The 17,152-nt window shown below is 43.0% G+C and overlaps 1 protein-coding gene and 1 long non-coding RNA gene across 4 annotated transcripts; one reads left to right on the top strand and one right to left on the bottom strand.

Annotated features, from left to right (window-relative positions):
• Positions 1–676: 676 nt before the first annotated feature.
• Positions 677–5,288, bottom strand: LOC110537890 (uncharacterized). The gene is made up of 3 exons (XR_016485170.1): positions 2,801–5,288; positions 2,470–2,547; positions 677–787 (listed from the first exon to the last, which is right to left on the bottom strand). It is a non-coding gene; the product is annotated as an uncharacterized LOC110537890 (long non-coding RNA).
• A 1,193-nt stretch (positions 5,289–6,481) lies between these two features.
• On the top strand, positions 6,482–16,562 carry amdhd2 (amidohydrolase domain containing 2). Of its 3 annotated transcripts, none has more exons than XM_090192910.1 (12): positions 6,482–6,635; positions 8,958–9,109; positions 9,271–9,407; positions 9,610–9,749; positions 10,805–10,859; positions 11,108–11,320; positions 11,758–11,846; positions 13,843–13,987; positions 14,215–14,322; positions 14,394–14,462; positions 14,949–15,050; positions 15,463–16,562. In XM_090192910.1, the coding sequence occupies exons 2-12, from the start codon at positions 9,027–9,029 to the stop codon at positions 15,534–15,536; spliced, it is 1,215 nt and encodes a 404-aa protein (XP_090049036.1). In that variant the 5' UTR covers positions 6,482–6,635; positions 8,958–9,026; the 3' UTR covers positions 15,537–16,562. The 3 variants fall into 3 exon arrangements, with proteins under 3 accessions (XP_090049036.1, XP_021480005.1, XP_090049035.1); XM_021624330.3 differs by lacking the exon at positions 6,482–6,635 and adding an exon at positions 6,686–7,000; XM_090192909.1 differs by lacking the exon at positions 6,482–6,635 and adding an exon at positions 6,907–8,865.
• Positions 16,563–17,152: the final 590 nt, after the last annotated feature.

The raw sequence follows: 17,152 nt of genomic DNA, 5'->3' as shown, positions 1-17,152 counted from the left end.
GTTTCATACCGGAAGGAGCAATGCATGTTACGCATAGCGTTGTTTTGGTAAAGCGCATCTTCAGCTGTTTATATATCAATTAGTATGGTGACTAAGTCAGGGAAAGCTAAATCTAAGTCTAGATATACAGATGTACACACAATTTTAGAAGAAATTGATCGGGAAAATTAGAATACAATTAGAATACAATTTTGGTATTTTGCATCCTGTTTTAATTATTATTTTTTCTTCTTCAAGTGTTCAGGGAGGTTCAGGGAGGTTTAGGTCAAATATATTTTGCTGAAGGGGAGGGCCATCCATTTTCATTTCAGTAGCCCAATTTTCTCCATGTCAAATTCACTAACTAGCTAACCAACAACTCTAATGACGTATTTGAAAGACAACAAGTGCTCATTGTGCACATTTATTTATGTTTATTTGTTATTAACAAACATGAGTAGTCACATGCAAAAAAAAAGCCAACAAGCTCTCGCAGTCTCAAGTTAGAAGTAGACGTTCATCCATGTTTCTCAAAAGTCAAATTTCGAAGAGTTTAAGTCATTAACTAGTAAGTTCAATCACAAAGGCTGGTCTGAGTGCATCTCTTCAGTTTCATTCAGTAGTACAACACAAATCATATTGCATTTTATCATGGGCACAGTAGGATTATAGATCTGGGATGTTTAAATTATCTTACCCCCAGAGTGAGAGTACATCCATTCCAGAAGATCTCCTTGCTGCAAGTGGCATTGATCATGCTCTGCTTCTCATGGGATGAGCAGGATGTTCCGCAAGCAACACCTCATTTCTAAAATGTGGGGAAAAGGGGACATAAAGTCAACATTTCAATGCATCTACAAATTGATATCAAGTGATAAAATCTCAAATGTTCAATAAAAATGTAATGGAAAAACTGCACTTGTCCTTGTGAAAATGACAGTTTATTAAAAATTCTACAGCTGTAATGTCATCAATCAAATCAAATTTTATTTATATAGCACATTTCTGAAAACAAATGCATTTCAAGCTGTTCAAAGTCATGCTTTGAAAGGCATATGTCACTTAACATCTTTCCTCTTGGCAGATCTCTACAGGTGACCAGGGGATTCTCTCTACCACATGTGAATGTCCCCATAGAGCTTATAAGTGTAGCCAGGCGGCACAATTGGCTATTTTTGCAGTTCACAATATCGGCTGTGAGGATGTGGAATGCAAGTGGAGGGAGCCAGCCGTGCCCAACCAGCTGGAGTCAGTGGAGGATCTGTACCTGGCTTAAGACAACAACCCTCTGTCCCGAGAGCCCACAGAGAAGGATCTTCAGAGTCTAAGGAACCCTCTCCGGGGCAGGTTCAGTGGAGTGCATAGATAATAAACAGAGAATAGCCGTTCAGGAGTCGTATGGCTTGCTGGTAGAAGCTGTTGAGAAGCATTTTGTATCTAGACTTGGCACTCCGGTACCGCTTGCCATGAGGTAGCAGAGAGATCAGTCAATGACTATAAATATAGACTGTGGCTGGAGTCTTTAGGGCTTTCCTCTGACACTGCCTGGTATAGAGGTCCTGGATGGCAGGAAACTTGGCCCCAGTGATGTACTGGGCCGTACGTATGTAGTGCCTTGCGGTCAGAGGCCGAGCAGTTGCCATACCAGGCAGTGATGCAACCAGTGCTCTTGATGGTGCAGCTGTTTAACCTTTTGAGGATCTGAGGAACACAAATCTTTTCAGTCTCTTGAGGGGGAATAGGGTTTGTCGTGCCCTCGGACCATGTCAGTTTGTTGGTGATGTGGACACCAAGGAACTTGAAGCTCTCAACCTACTCCACTACAGCCCTGTCAATGGGGGCATGCTCGGTCCTCCTTTTCCTGTAGTCCACATTCATGTCCTTTGTCTTGATCACATTGAGGGAGAGGTTGTTGTCCTGGCACCACACGGCCAGGTCTCTGACCTCCTCCCTATAGGCTGTCATATTGTTGTCGTGATCAGGCCTACCACTTGTGTCATCAGCAAACTTGGTGTTGGGAGTCGTGCCTGGCCATGCAGTCATGAGTGAACAGGAAGTACAGAAGGGGACTTAGCATGCACCCCTGAGGGGCCCCCATGTTGAGGATCAGCGTGGCAGATGTGTTTTTACATAAACTTACCACCTGGGGGCATCAAGAAGTCCAGGGACCTTTCCATTGAAGAGGCAGTGATGTCAAAGGATTTCTATATCCAGGAGGAGAGAGGGTCTTACAGCCTTCGTGAAGACCATCCTTACCAGCACCAGGTCCAAGGGCAGCGCCACATCACTGGAAGGGACAATTGCTTCTTCTTTGTGTGGACCACCAAAGCCTCCATTACCATCCCCATCCAGTGTGACAACCTCTGGCAGACTCATATTACTGGACTGGAGGAGTTTTTTAAGGACCACATTCTTCCAAAGTTGGCACCGCAACAGTGAACATCTGTAAATATCTTGTAAATACTTTTTGCACATATTAGTTTTTCTTACCTTGAAGTTTTATTCCAATGTTTTTTGGGGGGGCACTGGATCAGCGTCTTCTTCGCACCACCTGTCAGTAGCTGTTTTCTGGGAAGCAAATGGTCCAAAAATATTACACATAGTTCACACACACACTTGGCTCCCATAATAGGTTATATTACATTCAAGTTTTCCGCAAAGCAGCCAACTAAAGTAAGGTAGTTAACATAAGTTCAATCACAAGGGCTGGTCTGAGTGCATCTCCTCACAGTTTCATTCAGTAGTACAACACAATTCACATTGCATTTTTATCATGGGCACAGTGGGAATTTATATCTGTGAAGTTTAAATTATTTCTTACCCCCTTTGTTTTGTGGAGCTTCAGTTTCTGCTAAATGCAGGATGGGAGAGACATCACTTCTCCTTGCTGAGGGTGGCATTGATCATACTTCTCGTGGGGTGAGCCTTATGTTCCGCATGTCACGTCTCATGTATAAAACATGTGGAAAAGGGGACAGGCAAAACTGAGACATCTACAAATTCAATGTTTTACACAATATTGTATCATATTTGATGAGTTACTGAATTGTTCGTCCACAGGCTTGATGTGCTGTAGTCTCCACAACCACATCACACTGGCACAGGATGTCCATGCACAGGATGGTCTGAGGGAGGCACTCCTGTTGGAATGGAAAACAAAGAGACATTTGGTCAATAGTGGGTATTTTTCAATGCTGTATCAACTTTATCTGTACAGACAATGCATTGTTTATCCTAACACAACCCCACCTTCGACAATGTGACAACTCGTCCCTTAACACCAAACCCTCATGCCTCGTTGTTCTCGTTTCCCAACCAACAGCTACTTCTCTGATGAGTGTGCCTTGGAGGTTAACAAGTGCACAGCAAGTCTGCACCAGCACATTACTATAACGCAGACAAGGTGGGATGAATTTCAGGATTTTTACATCTTATAGTCAAGCATTTGCCCTATCAACATGGATCCCATTTCTCGCTATGTCTTTTGTGAGATGCATCTCACGCTCTATGAACCTTTGTGGTTCAGGAATGGAGGAATGTTCACAGTAATTCCTGCATGCGTCAAGCTCTGGATCAAGAAGCCTTTGTCTGGGCCTCCTGGGTGGCGCAGTGCTAGCTGTGCCACCAGAGATTCTGGGTTCGAGCCCAGGCTCTGTCGCAGCCGGCCGCGACCGGGAGGTCCATGGGGCGACGCACAGTTGGCCAAGCGTCGTCCGGGTTTGGCCGGCAGGGATATCTTCGTCTCATTGCGCACTAGCGACTCCTGTGGCGGGCCGGGCTCAGTGCACGCAGACCAGGTCGCCAGGTGTACAGTGTTTCCTCTGACACTTTGGTGCGGCTGGCTTCCGGGTTGGATGTGCGTTGTGTCAAGAAGCAGTGCGGCTTGGTTGGGTTGGGTTTCGGAGGACTTTTGGCTCTCGACCTCTCCCGAATCCGTGCGGGAGTTGCACCGATGAGACAAGACTGTAACTACTACCAGTTGGAATACCACGAAATTGGGGAGAAAAAAGGGGTTAAAAAAAAAGAAGCCTTTGTCTGACAAAAATCATGTCTCCAGACATGAAGACATGAAAATCTTCTCAATTGTGCGTCGCCCCATGGACATCCCATTCGCAGCCAGCTGCGACAGAGCCTGGACAATTGCTTTGTCCGATACAGATCACATTGAAAGCACCACGGTCCGCCAATCTGAAAGACCAAAAAAAAAAATGACTAGCTAGGTTGATTACTAAAATGCTAACGTCTATATATTCCCATAACCCACAGACTACTAAAATAGTCTGGGCTTAGGTCTATCTGCACATCTAAAATGCATTAGGTACAACACCCAGGAGTAGCTAGAAGGTCATTGAATGGTACACAGATTAGGTTTGCTTCTGCAGATCCATCTGACTTGGAGTAGCAACTTCCATGGCAGTACAGTCAATGACCATCCTGCAGTTTCTGCTGGACCCATGAAAAGACACAAGCACGTTTGGTTCCCAACTTGGAAGTCTTCATAATGCTAATGAAAAAAAGCTTGTGGATCACGTGAATGAAAGTGATGGTAACATTGCGGACAGTGATTGCACCACAACAGAATAGTTGAGCCAGGTGCAAGTTGGTGTAGTTGTGATGCAACTTCATAAGAGCCATAAACACTTGATCCTCAAATGACAACATCTTCACCCTACACTTGGCAAAGTAGACAACGCAGTCCTTTTAACATTCCAAGTATTCAACAACGATGTTGAACATGTCTTTGTCTGGAAGTCCTGTTTTTTTCCTAAGTACTTTATCAGACAGCCACGATGCTGAATACCCGTTGCAGGTATACAGCTGATTCTCCTGTAGAACCTTCAACTGCACTGTTTCCTTAATAAGATGCACCTCAGTGAGAACATTCCGCAACGGTGTAGACAGCAGCCTCCTACATTCTTCAGTGGCCGAGGCGCCTGGAACTTCGTCTGCCATGTTGAATGTGTCTGGATCTACCTCTTCTGCCATTGTGGAAGTATATGACTCTTCCTCTTCTGCGATGATGGATGAGCAACATTTTCTGGCAAATACAGGGCCATTTCTCTTTCCCAACGGAAAATGTCAGCTGCAGACCCGAGTGTTGTCACTGGGTTTCCGGTCCGCCAATCTGAAAGACCAAAAAAAAAGTTACTAGCTAGGTTGATTACTAAAATGCTAACGTCTATATATTCCCATAACCCACAGACTTTACTATAGTATCGGTAAAATAGTCTGGGCTTAGGTCTATCTGCGCATCTAAAATCCTACTATGTTACCTTGTCTGAGAGAGTTATTAAAATGTCACGCCAGGGTAAGCCTACATGAAACACAGACCTTATATGAAGTAGTTCTAAAATCCTAGACACAGAAATGTGGCAACAAAAAAAATGTAATCATTTATTGGTTTTACAGCTAGGGTTTATGGGTATTATGACTCATACTGTGGTACTCATGGTGCTTTCAAGACAACTGGAAATTCTGAAAAATATGAGGTCAAATCATGATGTCAGTGATCTTTAGGTCAGAAGCTCAGAGCTCTAGAAAGAGGCCTGAGTTGGATGACCGTTCAAAATTATTTTTGCCAGTGGGTGGTCGTTGCTGTCCCAGTTCCCAGTTGTCTTCAACACACTGAAGTCAGAAGTCAAAGATTTCCAGGGTTCCCAGTTGTGTTGTGCCTGGCATCAATTGAGATCGAGCATGTATTGCATATTTCCGTTAGGGAACGCCTACTCTGTGAATTGCATGTATGCAATAACTCAATTCACCCTTTAAATCCTAATCAACTAAAAAAATATAACTTTGGCAAAGGGTTAAGTCCACAAACATAGTCCACTCTGTAACATATTTTAGTTTGGGAACATAAAACTATTGAGGTCAAATGTTTTATTGATGAGAAAATGTGCAGAATGTCAGCCAAAATCCATCTCTAAACATCCGAATCGTCTGAATGTGTGACTATAAAACCAACTTTACCTTGGTAATTCGTCACTCGTTCATCCCGCAATGATTGTGTTTTCAGGCACCGGTAGCTTGTGGGTGCTTTTATGCCCTGCAGTCAATTATGAGTGCAGGTTTACTTACTAAATATATCATTATTACTATTCACCTACTGCACTGTATGATAGCTAGCAAATTAATTAGCTAATGCCTAGCTGGAACTTCTGAAGGAAAATGATAACCAAACAAAAGTGTTTACTTTTTGCATTAGTACCACAATGTATAACTTATTTGCATTCGCTTATACTTATACTTGTATGTTGACTTCTCCATTGATGTTGTTTTTAAGTTTTCCCGGAATTTAAAAAAATTGTATTTAACCTTGATCTAATTAGGCTAGTCAGTCAAGAACAAATTCTTATTTACAATGACGGCCTACCCCGGCCAAACCCAGACGACGCTGGGCCAATTGTGCGCCGCCCTATGGGACTCCCAATCACGGCTGGGTGTGATACAGCCTGGATTTGAACCAGGGACTGTAGTGACGCCACTTGTACAATCGTCGCGAATTGAATTATGGGGAGTTTCAGGCCCCGGAGTGAACATAATTGTACACTCGCAAAGCCGACAAAAAACGAGGGCTGAGGGGCTTACGTTGCAAACGTCCCTTGGCTAATCATTTGGACCACCCACCAAAAATGGCGAGGAGGATTCCCCTAAGGGTAAGTGGCGAGGGTGTGTCTTTTAAGTGTTTTGACCGTATGTTGACTTTGAAACGCAGCCTGAAGTCCTTCTTTATCAAGAACTGCCGTGGCGCTCTTCCATCCACCACCCTCCTCAGCCTCTGGAGCTAACGCTCTCTGCCAGTCCTCAGACCCTCCTATCCGCAAGTTTCTACGAGAGCTTTGCTCCGAGTGGAAACGCTAACCGGATGCTTCAGATTTATACATCCGCTAAAACGTCATTGTTCTCTCTTCCGCGAGTCCGTTCGTTGTTTTGATCAGCTGACTGCAGCATTCTCACATGATTCCATCCGTCTACCGTTGTTGGAATTCTCACTGACTGCGATTTGACTGTCTTCTATGGGGCAAGTATTCGATTTATTCAAAAGAAAGATGAGCTATCTTATTCGTTTACAGCTGAGATCAGACCAACGTTTTCATGTAATACATTGATGTACGTTTACATGCATATGAATAATCCTATATTAAACTGCTTACACCGACTATGGAAATGGTCATGTAAAAACCTTACTCGGTCATGTAAAAACCTTAATCGGTGTAAGGTAAAAATTGAAATAAACGTACGCCGAAATCTTTCGAATTATTCGGACATGTAAACCGCTTAAACCGCGTTCCAGCGGTATATTTATTCTGCGCATGTGCTACCACGAGCAGCGCAAGACTCCCTCTTATGCGCGAGTGATGTGTGCTCGGAAAAACTGAAAGTATGCATCATATAAATATTAATGCAACAGTTTCAATATTTTACTGCGTTACAGTACATATAGGGAAATCAGTCAATTGAAATAAATTCATTAGGCCCTAATCCATGGATTTTACATGATTTGGGAGCCAGGCCCGGCCACTGGGGAGCCAGGCCCAGCCAATCAGAATTTGTTTTCCCCACAAAAAGGGCTTTATTACAGACAAATACTTGTTTCATCAGCTGTCTGGGTAGCTGGTCACTGATGATCCCGCAGGTGAAGAAACCGGATGTGGAGGTCCTGTGCTGGTGTGGTTAATCATGGTCTGTGGTTTTTAGTCCAGTTGGATGTAATGCCAAATTCTCTAAAACGACTTTGGAAGCAGTTTATGGTAGATAATTGAACATTCAACAGCTCTGGTTGACATTCCTGCAGTCAGCATTCCAATTGCACACTCCCTCAACTTGAGACATCTGTGGCATTGTGTTGTGTGACAAAACTGCACATTTTAGAGTGGCCTTTTATTGTCCACAGCACAAGGTGTACCTGTGTAATGATCCTGCTGTTTAATCAGCTTCTTGATATGCCACACCTGTCAGGATTGTCTTGGCAAAGGAGAAATGCTTACTAACTGATGCCCCAAAGAATAGCACAACATTTGAGAGAAGTTTTTTGTGCGTATTGAACATTTCAGGGATCTTTTCCTTCAGCTCATTAAATATGGGACCGACACTTTACATGTTGCATTTATATTTTTGGTCAGTATAGTTTGCACTTTTAAGATATGACTGCCTTTGTACAGTTGGATTTCTGAATTTTGTCTTTTGTATTATAAATTCTATACATTCGTTCATACTGGATTAAGAGTACATTTTCTTTAACTTTAATTTAGTTGGTTATGCTCCAGCTTTCCCTCCACCTTGTGCCAACATCAGTTCTTTTTATTAAGTCTTGGTTCCAATAGTTTATATTTTTTTCCTAAGAGATTGTCAGTTGGAAATATTCTCAGCAAGGTTGTTATATATCTTCTCTATCATATGAACATACATTTCTGACTCAAATAAGATTCCCTTAGGTTGATCTGAGGTCCAAAAGATTTCAAATACACATTTTGTGATATGTAACTTTTAAGTTGCATGTAGTTTGAAACTATGCTCTCTGCAAGGTAAGTCCAACATTGCTTTTATTCTGTCATGGAAATACATATATTTCCTGTTATCATGTAATTTATGGTGTCTTTGCCTTCCTACACACTGTTGTTATTCATTAATAGACTAACAACACTGTATTCAAATGGTTTTAGTGTTAGCTTCTTATCAGATCTGTTCTAGGGTGAAATAAAATGCAATGACAACATGGGGGTCAAAGTCAAATGTTGCACCTTCAGCATTGTACAATGTTGTTATAGGAAGGTTCTTACATTGGTGTGTCTGTTTATGGTGGTGGGTTGGTGTACTGATTATCCCAGATGTGATATGTAACCTGAAGAATAAAGACGGAACAGTTGGCTATTCAAGGTTTTACAGGTTGGTACTGTAATAGTGTACTGTAATAGTGTAACTCTTCAAAGGCTTTCTTTGATAACTTGTCTGTACTGTTCTTTGACTGTTATTTATAGAGCGAGTCTTTCTGAAGTGACTACACTTCAGGAGAGGTGTCATAGAGGTGACATAGCGTCTTGTGGAAGATGCCTACCAATAAGTCTGTGTCGAAGGCGCCGATCACCCAGTTCGTCAACTGCAGGATACTAAGAGATCACAAGCTGCAGCGGTACACACAAATGAACAGACAAGCACGTGGATATGAACATACACACACACATGTAAAATAAATACCATTACATGTAAAACAAGCGTTGTTACGATGTGTGTTACTGTGTGTGTGACAGGGTTTGTTTAATAATGTGTGTATTGTTCCTGTCTTTCCTCCAGAGAGGATCTGTGGGTGCGGGAAGGGCGGATCCTAGACCCAGAGAAGTTGTTCTTTGATGAGGAAGGCTACGCAGATCAACGTGTTGACTGTGAAGGCCTCATCATCGCTCCTGGGTTCATTGACGTTCAGATCAATGGTTAGTCTTTTCTTTGGGGGGGGGGGGGTCAATTCACTCCAGGGACTGTCCCCAATTCAATTGCAGGTATGGACTTTATTGGAGGAGTGTTCCTTGCGAAAACTAACACAGCCTGCGAGCTGTTTCTCTCACCAGAACAAGGAAGCCATTGGATACAGGATTTTCCAAACTCAATCAATGATCCATTGTTTTACACCCACAGGAGGATATGGCATTGACTTCTCGCAAGCAACCAGTAATGTCAGAGGAGGTGTGGCCCTAGTAGCCAAGAAAATCTTGGAGCATGGTGTCACCTCTTTTTTACCCACCCTAGTCACCTCCCCTCCAAACATCTACCACAAGGTAGGCACCACCTCTACACCTGTCCTCTCAACATGTCCCGTTTCTCACCATTGTCTCACATACACTTTATGACCAAAAGTATGTGGACACCTGCTCGTCGAACATATCATTCCAAAATCATTGGCGTATGGAGTTGGTCCCCCCTTTGCTGATATAACAGCCTCCACTATTCTGGGAAGGCTTTCCAATAGATGTTGGAACATGGCTGCAGGGACTTGCTTCCATTCAGTCACAAGAGCATTAGTGAGGCGGGGCACTGATGTTGGGCGATTAGGCCTGGCTTGCAGTTGGCATTCCAATTCATCCCAAAGGTGTTCGATGGGGTTGAGGTCAGGGCTCTGTGCAGGCCAGTCAAGTTCTTCCACACCGATCTCAACAAACCATTTCTGTATGGCCCTTGCGTTATGCACGGTGGCATTGTCATGCTGAAACAGGAAAGAGTTGACCAGGGCAGCTCTAGCAGGGCAGAAATTTGACGAACTGACTTGTTGGAAAGATAGCATCCTATGACGGTGCCATGTTGAAAGTCACTGAGCTCTTTAGTAAGGCCATTCTACTGCTAATGTTTGTCTATAGAGATTGCATGGCTGTGTGCTTGATTTTATACGCCTGTCAGCAACCGATGTGGCTGAAGTAGCCTAATCCACTAATATGAAGGGGTGTCCACATACTTTTGTATATATAGTGTATGTCATTAGTGACTCCCATTCAAATGTGTTTCAAATAGTGTTGGTTTTCTTTCAAATACTTGAGCTGTGGTGGATTGATCTTGTCTGGCGCAATGTGAATTGTTAGATACTACTACACTGTTGGAGCTAGGAACACAAGCATTTCGCTACACCCACAATAACATCTGCTTAATATGTGTATGTGACCAATAAAATGTGATTTGATTTGGATCCAAATAGTTTCAAATATGCAAACCACACCCACCTGGCCTGGCACTCCAGGCAGGCTCGATCAAATTCTTATGTATTGCTTATGAATGCAATATTTATGCATGTGTTATGAAATCCTGATGCACGTACCTTTCAAGTAAAATACCTGTTTTCTAGGTCTTGTCTGAGGTTAAAGTTCACAGTGGAGGAGTGGAGGGAGCTGGAGTTCTGGGTAAAGAAGCAGTCAGGAAGGATGTAGACACATCTTCATATGTCCGATTGGTCCTTATATCTAGACATGATATCCAATACTGTATTCCATATAACTGTATGGTGATAGAGGAAATGTTATAAAACAGTGTGATATGCTGAAATATGTTGTCTCTTTTACCCCATTACACATTCTGTCAATATTTCATATTTCTGCCCTTTTTTGTCCATTTCGCCGTCTCTACCCCCACCCCCTCGCTCTCTCTCAAGGCTGTCATCTAGAAGGTCCATTCATCAGTTTAGAGAAGAAGGGAGCCCACCCGGAGCAGTACCTGCGCTCCTTCCAGTCGGGCGGCATGTTGGACCTGATTGAGACCTACGGGACCCTTGATAACGTTGCCATGGTGACGTTGGCCCCCGAGCTACCCAACAGTGAGAAGGTGGTTAGAGAGCTGGCTCAGAGGGGAATCACTGTTTCTCTAGGTAGGTGAATTAAACTGGGAATAGGATATGTAGGCCTATGACGTCTGCTTATGCATGATTTAATTGTGAAGCATCTATGTAGGCCTTATGCATGTTTTATGAATCATCACTGTGCATCACTGTGTCTCTAGGTAGGTGTAGTATTCTGGGAATGGGAATAAAATCTAATTTATATGTATGACTTAGATACTCCTCTTTGTGTGCATGCTGGGAATGACATAGCCTTTATACTGTATGTATTACATCTGCTCCTAAATGTTTTATTAAGCATATATATAGGCCTTATAAAGGGTTTATGAAGACTTATTTTAAACAACAGAAAACCAGGCTGTTTATTCAATCCAATAGACATCTCCTGTCTGTAAGCAGGAGGTTGCCACACTGTGTAGGATGATGTGATACCACTAAGTGTACCTGTCGACCGATTCCACGTGTAGGACACTCTGTAGCCAACCTGTCCCAAGCTGAGGAGGCTGTGCAGAACGGAGCTTCATTCATCACACATCTCTTCAATGCTATGCTGCCTGTGAGTAATATAACACAGCATCATATTGTATTATGTTTTCCATTTAGCACAGTGAAGTCGGAAATTTACATGCACCTTAGCCAAATACATTTAAACTCAGTTGTTTTTACAATCCCTGACATTTAATCCTAGTAAAAATTCCCTGTCTTAGGTCAGTTAGGATCACCACTTCATTTGAAGAATGTGAAATGTCAGAATAATAGTAGAGTGAATGATTAATTTCACACTTTTTCAGTTCTGCCCACAAATTGTCTATAGGTTTGAGGTCATGGCTTTTTGATGGCCACTCCAATACTTTGACTTTGTTGTCCTTAAGCCATTTTGCCACAACTTTGGAAGTATGCTTGGGGTCATGTGTCCATTTGGAAGACTCATTTGCGACCAAGCTTTAACTTCCTGACTGATGTCTTGAGATGTTGCTTCAATATAGCCACATAATTTTCCATCCTCATGATGCCATCTATTTTGTGAAGTGCACCAGTCCCTCCTGCAGTAAAGCACCCCCACAACATGATGCTGCCACCCCGTGCTTCATGGTTGGGATGGTGTTCTTTGGCTTGCAAGCCTCCCCTTTTCCTCCAAACATAACGATGGTCATTATGACCAAACAGTTCTATTTTTGTTTCATCAGACCAGAGAACATTTCTGCAAAATGTACGATCTTTGTCCCCATGTGCAGTTGCAAACCGTAGTCTGGCTTTTTTTATGGCGGTTTTGGAGCAGTGGCTTCTTCCTTGCTGAGTGGCCTTTCAGGTTATGTCGATATGGGGCTCATTTTACTGTGGATATAGATACTTTTGTACCTGTTTCCTCCAGCATCTTCACAAGGTCCTTCGCTGTTGTTCTGGGATTGATTTGCACTTTTCGCACCAAAGTACGTTCATCACTTGGAGATAGAACGCGGCAGCGTGGTCCCATGGTGTTTATACTTCATACTATTGTTTGTACAGATGAACGTGGTGTTGAGGTGTTTGGAAATTGCTCCCAAGGATGAACCAGACTTGTGGAGGTCTACAATTGTTTTTCTGAGGTCTTGGCTTTGCTTTTGCTTTTCCCATGATGTCAAGCAACGAGGCACTGAGTTTGAAGGTAGGCCTCCAATTGACTCAAATGATGTGAAGCTTCTAAAGCCATGACATAATTTTCAGAAATTTTCCAAGCTGTTTAAAGGCACAGTCAACTTAGTGTATGTAAACTTCCGACCCACTGGAATTGTGATACAGTGAAATAATCTGTCTGTAAACAATTGTTGGAAAAATTACTTACGTCATGCACAAAGTAGGTGTCCTAAACGACTTGCCAAAACTATAGTTTGTTAACAAGAAATTTGTGGAGTGGTTGAAAAACGAGTTTTAATGACTCCAACCTAAGTGTATGTAAACATCCGACTTCAACTGTACATTTTTAGTATGTACTGTATGTTAGTTTTCGTATGTGAGTGTAGTACAATCCTCTGTTTCTCCTTCCAGTAACATCGCTGTCTGACGTTTTACTGGATAACCCTTATAGGAGAATCTTGCTTTTTTACCACCAAAGACACATTACACTTTCAACTTTATCTGCAACGTTATAATCCATTTGCAACTTGAACGATACATCTCCGTCCATTCTAGCAGCAGGCTAGATGGAACAGCTGGATAGGGGAAACGGCTGGAGACGTACAAAATGTAATATAACGTTGCTTATAACATTTGGAATGACACAATTTCATGTGTACAACATCTGAAGACCTGCATCACTACACTGATAGTGTTTCTGTTTCTCAAACCATACAGTAATAATAGGAGAGAAGAGTAAATGTGGTTAATGAGTAACCTGTCCACCTCTGGGTGTGGTCAGCCAAATCACAGACATACGGTCTACACTATACTGTTGGACACATGCTTCAGATGCCTTGCCAAGTCTATTCAACTACAGTTTCACAATTGTACTGTAATAATGTAATGGAAGATGATGGCCGTTTCTCTCTGTTGCCATGGTGACCGTGATGGGTTAGTTTCACCATCGAGACCCGGGCATTGTGGGTCTCCTCACCAGCGACCAGGTTCCCCAGGACCGGACGGTCTTCTACGGAATGATTGCTGATGGCATCCACACCAACTCTGCCGCCCTGCGTATCGCCCACCGAGCACACCCTACAGGTCTGTGTAAGAACTACACGCACAGCTTCTGTGTGTGTGTGTGCTCTGATGTGTCTCTCTGTGTGTGTGGGGTTGTGTTGGAGTGTTTATTGGAGTCTTCTGTTGTAATGCTGTGAGTTTCAGTCTTGAAACCAGAAGTTGTTCAAGCAATGTCAGGTATAATATGCATACTAATTTCAAGAAATCTATGGCAATGCTTGTGTTGGCTTAATGTGTTTGTCCTACAGGTCTAGTGTTGGTGACTGATGCCATCACAGCGATGGGTCTACCTCCGGGCCGCCACACCTTGGGTCAGCAAGTCATTGAGATCCAGGGGCTCCATGCTTATGTAGCAGGTCAGAATCTCTTTTGTAAGGTGTAAACAACTTTTTCCCGAAGCTGTCTCTAAAACGGTCTTTACTCATAGGCACCAAGACGCTCAGTGGCAGTATAGCCACAATGGACATGTGTGTCAGGCACTTCAAACAGGCTTCAGGTGAGTGTGTGTGTTAGTAAAAGGGCTGTCTTACAAAAGTTATTCAGTCCTTCTAAATATGTGGTTACTTACTACATGTGTGCACACGTGTGTGTGTGTGTGTGTGCATGCAGGGCCGGACTACCACGTTTGGGTCCCTAGGTCATCGACCTCCAGGGGGGCCCCCATCCCCTTTTAGGAAAATGGCTAACTTACTGCATTTTAACACACAACATTTTTTGTTGCACTTTTATAATGCTATTGTAGCAGTTTTAAGCTAATGTCCTGCTGTTCTAAACATTTTACCTTGATGCTGAGAGAATTTTGCCATGTATGCAGGGCATGTGCTCCAGGGCCCCCGACCTCCAGGGCCCTTGACCTCCAGGGGGCCCCCAAAGATAAAATGAAAAACATTTGGTTGGGGGCTCCCTGAAGGTTGGGGGCCACGGAGCACGTGCCCTGCATTCCCATTCGGTAATCCGGCCCTGTGTGTGTTTGTGTTGACAGGCTGCAGTGTGGAGCAAGCCCTGGAGGCAGCGTCACTCCACCCGGCACAGCTCCTGGGCATCACCCGTTGTAAAGGCACCCTGGACTATGGGGCAGACGCAGGTGATACACACACACACACACACACACTCACCTAAAGTAAGCGATTGTAAAGGCCCCCTGGACTAGGGGCAGATGCAGGTGAGAAAGTAAACAGCAGAGGGCGGTCTTGCTCTGTCTACTCCAGGGGTGTCAAACTCAATTCCTGGAGGGCTGAATGTCTACAGGTTTTCTCTCCCCCCCCCTTGATTACGGTCATTGATTCGTCTCCTCAACTGGTTGTGTAGGTCAGGGGTTTTCAAACCTCTCTTCGGGGACCCCCAGCTATTCTATGTTTTTTAACTATTCCATAAATGTGAGAAAAAAATGTCTGGTGGTCCCGAAGAGATTTTTGAAAACAACTGGTCTAGGTCTTGTGTGTGGTGTAGGAAGAAGCACTAAATAGTAAAACATGTCCCCCTCTCTCCCCCGTTAGATCTCGTTCTGCTCGATGATGCTATCAACGTCAGAGCCACCTACATCGCAGGCCAGGAAGTGTGGAGGAAATGACATCATAATAATCAGTCCCCCACCGCTGCCCCACCCGCCCACGTGGACCAAATGGGCATGTCCCAAATGGCATCCTATTTCCTAAATGGTGCACTACTTTTGACCAGAACAGAGCATCATAAAGGGAATAGGGTGCCATTTGGGACACATCAATGCCTGGCTGCATTGTGCTGGACACTTATCTCAGACCATAGATGGCACCACTCTATAAGAAGAATTTTGGATGTAGCACAAAGAAGTACTCTATGTAGGGTGCTATTTGAGCTGCACCCTGGTAAAATGGAGCCACTTGTAAAATGCTACAGTATAGAATTCAATAGTTTTGTGCTATATTTTTATTGACATTTTGCATTAAGACACTTAACACAACATATACTGCATTGAAATTATTTTAATAATCTGTTTGATACATGGGAACATAGCACTGGGGTAACGCAGTTTCTCTGGACCCCCGCAGGGTTAGATCCCTCCCGAAAATAAAACAAAATCTTAAGTGTCAGCCAGACAGCCACTCATAAAGTATAGACTACCGATCATTGTCCATGGTGCTGAAATTGTGACATATCTATGCAGCTGCATGCATATCGAATCGATGATAGGATTTCTGTGGTGCCAGGGCATGTAAAAGCTTTGCTTTAGCTAATGGATCAATGTTTATTGCTAGGCCTATTTGGTCATCATTTTCTCATGTTTAGCCTAACATTTCACAAAGCTATACACGGTGTTGCAATGCTGACATTTTTTACTGCTGGCTGATGGCAATAATGTAATTACTTGTTAAGTAATTCAAGTTGTAAATTCAGATTGCAGAGTGTAAAATGTATTTGCGATGCAACAGCATACTAATCAGCTACCAATTGATTTTTAAAAATATATTGTAAAACTGTCCAGTATAGGCTACCGGAACCTGCATGACATGAGCTGTTCTCGATCTCTCCCAGCTTGGATAGAAAGTTGTTATGCATAAAACTAGTCTATTAAAGGGATAATCCACCCCAATAAATAAAATCATAAAACTCCTGTCAATTTGGTGAAAGCCTATGTTCTATTAGTAGGTAAAATTCAAATTTTCCATGATTTAACGTCTCTGTGGTCGGCCTGTGAAAATCAGGAAATTGTGTAGGAACGTGACATAGCTATATAATTAGATGCCTTTTTGGCTGTGAGCTCACAATTGCTTGTTAGACACTGGAATTGTTTATGCTTTATTCAAGTCTGACCATCGCTCAAGTACAAACACAGGGTTATATGCCCCACGTTCCCAAACCCTAAACAAGGTACAACGTTTAAGCATGATTTTACTTCCTTTATAGAATTAATTAAATATCTGCTGTATCTAATATAATACTATAATAGACTCTTATCACACAACTGTAACTGTTTTCTTTTCACCAATTGGTTGGTGAAAATCCCTGATCCCTGATTTTGCTACTCTGCTCCGCTATGCTCTGGGCCTAAGAGTGACTAAAAGTGATGCAATAGTCCACTCAAAAACTTGTCTCACATTTTGTATTCTCTAGATCAGGTATTCACAAACTAGAGTACGCGCAATGGTGTCGGGGGGCACGCCAAATAAAAATGAGTTTCTTCATATTTTCAAACAGTACATTTATATT

The sequence above is a fragment of the Oncorhynchus mykiss genome, chromosome 12, assembly GCF_057628025.1.
Source record: "Oncorhynchus mykiss isolate SJ-2025 chromosome 12, ASM5762802v1, whole genome shotgun sequence".
In the NCBI taxonomy this organism is placed as follows: Eukaryota; Metazoa; Chordata; class Actinopteri; order Salmoniformes; family Salmonidae; genus Oncorhynchus; species Oncorhynchus mykiss.
The sequence above is the reverse complement of the archived record's forward strand: the minus strand, read 5'-3'. Positions and strand labels throughout refer to the sequence as shown.